The following is a 9254-nucleotide window of genomic DNA, read 5'->3' as shown; positions in this document are numbered from 1 at the left end:
GAATTGAAACTTCATCTTGGTGGATCTTTCCTGTGATGAGTATGTAATGCCCTTCTTGATCTCTTTTGATTGATTTTAGTTTGAAGTCTATTTTGCTGGATATCAGGATGGCTACACCCGCTTGTTTCTTAAGACCGTTTGATTGGAAAGTCTTTTCCCAGCCTTTTATTTTTAGGTAGTGTCTATCTTTGAATTTGAGATGTGTTTCTTGTATGCAGCAGAAAGATGGGTCCTGCTTTCGTATCCATTCTGTAAGCCTATGTCTTTTTATAGGTGAATTAAGTCCATTGATATTGAGGGATATTAATGTCCAGTGATTGTTCATTCCTGTTATTTTTTGGTGGTGATGTGTATGTACTTTTCTTCGTTGGGGTTTACTGCTGTGGCTTTATCTATTTCCTGTGTTTTCGAGGGTGTATCTGACTTCCTTAGGTTGGAATTTTCCTTCTAGTGCTTTCTGTAGGGCTGGGTTTGTGGATAAATATTGTTTAAATCTGGCTTTGTCATGGAATGTCTTGTTCACTCCATCTATGATGATTGAAAGTTTTGCTGGGTATATTAGTCTAGGCTGACATCCATGGTCTCTTAGTGTCTGCATTACATCTGTCCAGGACCTTCTGGCTTTCAAAGTCTCCATTGAGAAATCGGGTGTTATTCTGATAGGTTTGCCTTTATATGTCACTTGGCCTTTTTCCTTTGCTGCTCTTAATATTCTTTCTTTATTCTGTACGTTTAATTGTTTAATTATTATGTGGCGAGGGGACTTTTTTGGGGGGTCTAGTCTGTTTGGTGTTCTATAGGCTTCCTGTATCTTCATAGGCATTTCCTTCTTTAAGTTGGGAAAGTTTTCTTCTATGATCTTGTTGAATATATTTTCTGTGCCCTTGAGTTGGTATTCTTCTCCTTCTTCTACCCCTATTATTCATAGGTTTGGTCTTTTCATGGTGTCCCAAATTTCTTGGACATTTTGGTTCATGACTTTGTTGACTTTAGTGTTTTCTTTGACTGATGAGTCTATTTCTTCTATTGTATCTTCAACGCTAGAGATTCTCTCTTCCATCTCTTGCATTCTCTTGATTATACTTGCATCTGAAGTTCCCAATCGTTTTCTCAGATTTTCTATTTCCAGCATTCCCTCTGTTTGTGTCTTCTTCATTTTATCTATTTCCCTTTTCAGGTCTTGGACTGTTTCCTTCATTTGTTTCATTGATTTTTCTTGATTTTCTTTCAGTATTTTATTGTTCTCTTCCAGGACTCTTTTGATTTCTTCTAATTTGTTTGCCCTTTCCTCTAGTTGTTTACAGCGTTCTTCACATTTTTTTGTCTTTTCCTCTACACGAGCCTCTAGCTTCTTCATGATGACATTCATAAGGCCATTTTCTTCTGCTTCTTCCAATTTCTGATGTTCAGGTCTAGGTGTTGGAGGAGGGCTAGGGCCTGGTGATGGTGTATTGCTATTCATTTTGTTGTATGTGTTTCTGCCTTGACGTCTGCCCATCTCCTTGTGGTTCGTTCTTGGCCTTATCCGCACACTTGGTTCAGACAGAGCTGACAGATTCAGGAAGTCTCTCTCTCTTGTCCAGATGGGAGCTCTCTTGTCCAAATTGGAAGTCCGGGGCAGGATGGGAGCTCTTGTTCAGAAGGGAAGTCCGGGGGAGGATGGGTGCTCTCCTCTCTCTCTCTCTGTCTCTCTCTCTCTCTCTCTGTCTCTCTCTCTCTCTCTCTCTCTCTCTCTCTCTCTCTCTCTCTCTCTTCTCCAGATGGGAAATCCGGGGCAAGATGGGAGCTGGGGGCCAACCTCTAAGTCTCAAGAAGAGGCTTGGGGCTTGGGCGGATGGGCGTGGGGTCAGGGCGTGGAGACTGCAGGGTCTGCCAGGGGTTTTGGAGAAGGGGATCCTTCCCGGTTGGGCTAGAAGGGAACTTGCCCAGTGACCAGAACCTGGGGCCAAGTTGGACAGGTCTTCCCGAGTGGCTGGTGCCCATGTATGGGGTTGGGGGCAAGTTAGGGGACTCACCTGTGCTTCAGAAGGGAAGTCCGGGGCAAGATGGGAGCTGGGAGCTGTGCTTCTGAAGGGAAGTCCGGGGCAAGATGGGAGCTGGGGGCCGGCCTCTAAGTCTCAGGAAGAGGCTTGGGGCTCAGGCGGATGGGGGTGGGGGCAGATTGTGGAGACTGCAGGGTCTGCCAGGGGTCTTGGAGAAGGGGATCCTTCCCGGTGGGGCTAGAAGGGCACCTGCCCGGGGACCAGAACCTGGGGCCAAGTTGGGCAGGTCTTCCCCGGAGTGGCTGGTGCCCAGGGATGGGGTCGGGGGCAAGCTAGGGCACAAAATAAATTTCTTTAGTGGGGGAACAATTGGGTAACACAATAAAGTAGGAAGTAACAAGAATGTATCTCTCTATACAACAGCTACACTAGCAGCTTCTATCTCAACGGATGTATCTATGACTCTGAAGTGAAATGTGTATATTAAAATATCTATTTTACAGTCAACATGGTAAATGTCAGATGTTCTCAACTCTTAGTATGTAGTGCATACACACCTCACACCTTCAGTATCCTGGCTCATAGGTCTGTGCCTAAGGACCTGAAGTCATTCTCCACATCAAGGAAAGCCATGAGAGTATTACAACTATTTGTGTGAAGCATCTTCTGGCTCTATTTCTTCTTACTTCTCCCTCTAGTTTTGTAGGTGCTCACATAGTGTCCACTGGTACACACTTTCCCATAAAATCACAGCCTACATTCTTTTTTTTCTAAAGCATATAGTTTTCTAACCTACACACAGTCTATACATAGATGCAAATTTTACCCAGCTGACCAGAGATTTATTTGTTGTAAATGCTGTATAGATTGATTTCTGTTTGTCTGTTTGTTTTTTATCTCTTCCTCTCTTTACTGATACTGGTTTGCGGTTTTTTTGCTGTTTTGGTTTTATAATGAATTTATGCTGTTTTACTGGGTATGAAAAGAACCTTCTGTGACCTGAGCTGCCCCCTGTCCTGCTGCAACTGCACAGTGCACTGTAAAGGATACAGAACAGTAGTATCACTTTGCATTCCCTTCGGACTCCTGTACCCCCAGATGGCTGTTTCTTTTAGGGTGTGGGGGTTGTTTCATTCATATGCTTCTTTTCCAGAGTGTGGAACATCTACAGTCCAGAAAGGCTTTAGCCTGCCAGTTGATTTGAGATACTCCCCACTGCGCAGGACTGTCTACATCCTGCTGAGCTGCGTTATATTCTGTACTGTGTACAATGAAGAAGTTTGCTTCCCTTTAAAAAATAATAAAAATATATAAAAAATGAATTTTAAAATTAATAACTCATTTCTTATGGTAGCAGAACTATTCACCCATACAGGTAACTCTCTTCAAAATCCTATTTCTTTCCCTTCAGGTACTAATGCCAAACAAAGTTGATGAATGATATTTTCACCCAAAATGCCATCTGCAAATTGACTACAGTTATAAAAGCAACATGAATAAATAATTTTGGACAACTTACATTTATTCAGTAAACACTACTATGAATTTGCAGCATTCAGTTATTTTATAGTGCTCTTTGAAAATATAAAAAAAATGTATATTTCTCATTGAATTTCTATTCTATACATTATGATGGCACCCACTGAGATGAGGAAGGGAAATGAGATTTGTGTGCAGGACACCTCAGACAATCAAAAAATACAATGCACATACATAGCACAGTTAAAGATCTCAGACAGATCATAAATACCTCCTCATATCTGAAAGTGAGATCCAGTCACCTCTAGGAAACAGAGCAGATAACAACTTCTCTGAACTCACAATATTCCCTTAAGAGCTAACAGCAGGAAATTGCAATTCTTCTTTGCTAATTAATGGTCACCAGGGGACAAAAGTTCAGAGCAAAGTTCTTGCCTGCCCAAGCCTACAATGTCCATTGCTATTTCAAGTAAAATAATAATTGCAGGTCTGAGGGGAGGGGAGGTCACAGAATCACAGACCATATCTCAGGCACTGGCTGCCTTCCCTCCAGCTGACCTCCTCCAGATCTTTGTGGCCATGGAGCTGCGATCAGCATGCTGGGAAGAGATGGGGTGCTGAGAGTGTAGCAGACTGCAACCTGAGATCAGAGAAGAAAAGAAAACGTGCGAGTCTTGGTAAGTGATCACTGGAGATCACCTGGATGATGGCAAGGACACAGAAGACACAGAGAACAGAAATGGATCAGGGAGAAATGAAGTGTGGGGTCCTAGAAGCACTTCATCCTAATTCTGACTTAGCCCATTCCACACCGTCAGTGCCTGCTGTGCTCTGTCACACTGGAAAAGAAGTCTGGTGCTTAGGGGGTCTCAAAATGTCTCTGTAAGGAAGCAGGGTTTCCATTATGAGGACATTTTAGTAGGGCGCCTGATAAAGGAGTGTCACTGTGGTTATTGACACTGCTTAACTTTTTGGGAAATTTATATCTATGAATATTAGTCTCCTTGGTGCTCTTATGCACAGTGGTAAGTGTGCACAGTGATGGACTTGGTCATAAACTCTACAGATGATTCTTTCACAGGGTATTGTGTCATAGATTCTGAAATGGGCTTGTATACATTTTTCTATGAAATATTTGTAAGTAACTTTCATAAATGAAAGCAGATTAAAAAGTACTTTCTCATGACAGTAAATTTCTAGTAATAATCATTTGTAACTCCATCTAATAAGCATAATACATTTTTAGCACTTCCATTGATACAATTCATAACTTCATGATTGTAATTTGAAGCAGAACACATTCCATAAAACAATGCAATCCTACCTGCAGTTGCATGTAAATGTAGGTCTCATTTGCACAAATCATTTTCTCTGCCTCTGAGTGAGGGTGTAATTAATGGAAACAGTATTCTTAATGGTTTGAAAATACCCAAATTAATAAAAATGCCAGTATTTTTCCTGTAGATGTAGTTAGAGGAATTAAATGAAGGCAGTTATAATATTATTGCTTTATGCCCTCAACGATTGGGATTAAATCTTTTCTCACATATTTGAAAACCTTCTCTTCAAATAGACGATTAATTATGCTTGTGCAGGACAATGAAAATGGGAAGACTAAACACATAGGTGGATTCTATGGAATATCCTACACTCATTCCTAAATTTTTCTCTGAATCTAAAATATTCTAAACATTAATGTTTATTAACATAGTAATTACACTTCCAACTTTGTCCATGTTTGAAGTTTACACTTTTTACACTTCATGTTACAATTATAGCCCTACTTTATAAAACTTAATGCTTGTGTCATTAGTCCCAAAAATCACTTCATTTGGGTGTCAATACAGAGATTAGCTGTAATCTTAAATTAATAATAATTTTCTTGTCATCTTATCATATTTTACATGGATTCAAGCTTGTTTTTCAAAGTAAAATGTATGTCATTTGATTATTGGCCAAGTTTTAAAATGAGTCATGACTGTGTTTCAGGGCCGCTGGATATATTTTGCTCCTGTCCTGTTGAGATATTGCTGCCTCTTTGCACATTCCAAAGAGTATGAATCTAAAAATATTGAAGCACTTTGTGCCCCATTCCATTGCCTTCATGTATGACATTCATGTCAAAGTGGTAGATGCCCTATAGGTTGAATGTACCTTGTGGACTCATTCAGAATTGATAATCACTATCCTGTGTCCTGTGACACAGTGCATGTGGTCCCCGCCTCATCTTTTCATGCAAAATTGTCAGTCTGAGTTCAGAAACTTGCATCATGACAGACAGTGAGCTGTCTGTAAGAGTGGTCATCTTGTCTCTGACTATTATTGGATTTCTGGGGAATTCCTTGCTTCTCTACCACTATCTGTTTCTTTACCTAGCAAGGTACAGGTTAAGGGCTACAGAGTGGGTTCTGATGCACCTGATTGTAGCCAACATCTTAACTGTCCTATTTAAAGGAGTGCCACATACAATGGCAGCTTTTGGACTGACAGATTTCCTCAATGATACTGGATGCAAATTGGTATTCTCTTTTCACAGAATAAGTAGGGGTGTTTGTATTGGCAGTACCTGCTTCCTCAGTGTCTTTCAGGCCATCATTATCAGCCCCAGGGATTACAAGTATTCAGAGCTTAAAATAAATTCACACAAGTACATCCGTTACTCTATGTACCTGAACTGGGCAATTCATCTCCTTATAAGCACTGTCAATCTTGTGCACATGAGGGCAAAATATGGAAATGATAGCACAGCAAATCTGAAATCCTATTTATACTGCTATTCTGTCCGTCATGATCCAACCAGTGACTTCCTGTATGCAGCATTGCTGTCAGCTCCTGATATTCTTTTTCTGGGACTCATGCTATGGGCCAGTGTCTCAATGGTCATCACACTGTACAAGCACAAGCAAAGGATGCAGCAAATGCCCAGGGCCAACATCTCCTCCAGATCCTCCCCTGAGTCCAGAGCCTCTAAAACCATCCTTCTCCTGGTCATTACCTTTGTCTCCTTTTACACAACCTCTTCTGCCTGTCAATTCCTTGGGGCTCTTGTGTATAATCCCAGATTGTCTCTGGTGCATGTGACTGCAACAGCCTCCCTATTTTTCCCCACTGTTTGTCCTTTTCTCTTCATGAGCCGTGACTCCTCCATATCCAGCTACTGCTTGCCCTCGAAAATGAATAGACATTTCCCCAAAGTCTCTGACCAAGAGTTAAATTGAAAGCTGCTGCCCAGTTCTTACATGGTTACTGAGTCATTCTGAAAGAATAGTGAGCATAACCACACTCATGCCACATGACTTTTGAGGATATTACAGATGAACCATCCTATTGCTGTGAATGCAGATGAGTGTGTTCATGCACACACAAATACACATGTTATTTGCTGTGTAATTTTTTTTGCACAAGCATGTGAATGGATTTATTTAAATAATGACATTTACACTTCAAGGTATATATTTAGATGAGGGTGTAACATAAGTAAATTTCAAAAGATAATAAAAAATTAGGTAAACTTTAAGTTTCAGATTAAAGTAATTGTTAAAAAGTACAATGCCCCTTTGTGTTGTGCTTTCTGGAATTTGGGTGATTGGCCCTGAAATAAACAAATCAATGGTTTAATTGAACTCCATGCTTCCACCTCACTTGTTTCCCTGTTCTGCTGCATTCTATGCTGCTCATCATTGTTTTAAAATAAAAGGTGGAAATACACCCTGCAATTACTTTCCCTTTGTGAGTGTGATATTGTGTCTTTCTTCCCTTGTCACATCCTCAGTACAAATGCACTGGCTGGCTCTTGGGAAACTGTTCCTCCTGCTGGGTTGCCTTGTCCAGCCTCAATACAGGTGGAGGTGCTTTGTCTTAAGGCAGCTTGATATACCATGCTTTGCTGACACCCATGGGAAGCCAGCATCTTTTCTTGCAAATAAGGAAGAGGGGTGTATTGAGGGGAGAGGGAAAGGAGGAGAAGGAGAAGAAAAAGGAGAGGAGGCCGAGATCTGGCTGTAAAATAAATAAGAAAATAGAGAGAGAAATGATGATGATGATGATGATAGATAGATGATAGATACATAGATAGATAGATAGATAGATAGATAGATAGATAGATAGATAGATGATAGACAGAAAGACAGACAGACAGACAGCTGATAGATAGATAGAGAGATAGAGAGATAGGCAGAGAGAGATAGGCAGAGAGAGAAAAAGAGAGCATGTTCCTGGACCTTATGACAGACTCTAATGAGCCAAGATACAGCTCAGTGAATCCCCCCACCCCCGTAGAAGCTTACTCGTGAACGAGACAGTCACAATGAGGCAAGCCTTTGTGAGTCAAAGAAATAATAATAACACTACTGTTATCCATATAACTTTGTACAGAAAAAAATGGAGAATTCACAGGGCTAAAAAGGCTACTTTTACCATGCCATTGCATTTTTAGAAAGAAAACAAGGAAATTACAGGAATTATTTAAGTGTATGTAGATTCCTAATATATGAGATGATTTCTCAAATTTAAAAAAAAATGAGATGGTAGTGACTTCCTTGGGTGATGCATACAGCAGAGCGTGAAATTATTCTCTAAGGAAATATTTGCACTCTCCTGATTCTGGTGAAACAGATTTTATTCATGAATGTAGGACTGACTTCCCATTCCTCCGGAACTGACTTCTCCTGGCAGCAGAGATCTTATAGATCTTATATAGACCTTAGAACTGAGATCATCATCATAGCAAAAATTAGACAGCCATGACAGTATTTCAGCTGCAGACTGTGAGAAAAATCTTCAGGGAAAATCCATGTTGAGAGCTGAGGAAGTGAACATATTAAAAAAAAATAGGAATTTGGATTCAGGGCTGTGGAATGACAAATTCATACAGAGAACACAGAAAATGGGGAGGAATGTGCTCAGGCATTAAGAGGAATGGGGTCCTAGACACACCCTAATCCCATGATTTTTCTCTTTTTATATACAGTTCCCTGTAGTAGCTGCTGAGGTTAAATCCACTTGATAATGAGAGCTGATGCTGAAGGTTATTATGGCTGCTGTTTTAATACTGACTTACTTCTCTGCCTCTAACCCAGAAATCCTAGCGCTGATTTTCATGTTTCCCAGGGCTGTACCTGAATCTCCCCAAGCCAGTAAAGATTAAAAGATGATATAGGAACAAGCTCATCTTGATGAGGGATATATATATACGTGTGTGTGTGTGTGTGTGTGTGTGTGTGTGTGTGTGTGTGTGTGTGTGTAGGAGGCAAATTAGAGTGTTTTCTCAGCCTTTAGTTCAGTAACAGACAGTAGTAGTATCTATTCAAAAAAATATTCTAGGTCTGAGGTCATGATGGTGTTGTTTCCATGTTAGAGCATTCTATGGAAAAATACATAGTAATTGTGAATTTCTAACCTGAACACTCAAGTTAGTGCTGTTTTAATCTCCCATAAAGCCTTTTTTATTGTCCAAATATACAATAGTTTGGTGGTAATTTACAAGTTGGAAGAGTCTTATAGTGTTTATAGAAAAAGGGGAATTCTCATCTTTTGTTTAATTCAATTGTGACCCTCAGTTTCCCTTATAGTTTGATAAATATATACTATCAGAAGATAGACAGAAGTCTATTACAGTGATTCTCATGCTCAAAATTTCATGTTACCTGTACAATAATTGATATATGTCTCTCAATATAAAAAGAGCCAATACTTTTGGTCCATTATACATGATTTTTTTCTTTTAGTTTTTGAATTTATAATATTATAGCATCATTTCCCCTTTCCCTTTTGTCCCTTTAACCTTGCTCATAT

At 40.0% G+C, this 9254-nt stretch overlaps 1 protein-coding gene across 1 annotated transcript; it reads left to right on the top strand.

Moving 5' to 3' along the window:
• Positions 1-5701: 5701 nt before the first annotated feature.
• Positions 5702-6679, top strand: LOC131902672 (vomeronasal type-1 receptor 4-like). The gene has a single exon (XM_059253688.1). It carries the CDS (start codon positions 5732-5734, stop codon positions 6677-6679), a length of 948 nt encoding a protein of 315 aa, XP_059109671.1. The 5' UTR covers positions 5702-5731.
• The last annotated feature ends 2575 nt before the right edge of the window (positions 6680-9254 follow it).

Source organism: Peromyscus eremicus, chromosome 1 (genome assembly GCF_949786415.1).
Source record: "Peromyscus eremicus chromosome 1, PerEre_H2_v1, whole genome shotgun sequence".
In the NCBI taxonomy this organism is placed as follows: domain Eukaryota; kingdom Metazoa; phylum Chordata; class Mammalia; order Rodentia; family Cricetidae; genus Peromyscus; species Peromyscus eremicus.
This window is presented reverse-complemented; position numbering and strand designations above follow the sequence as displayed.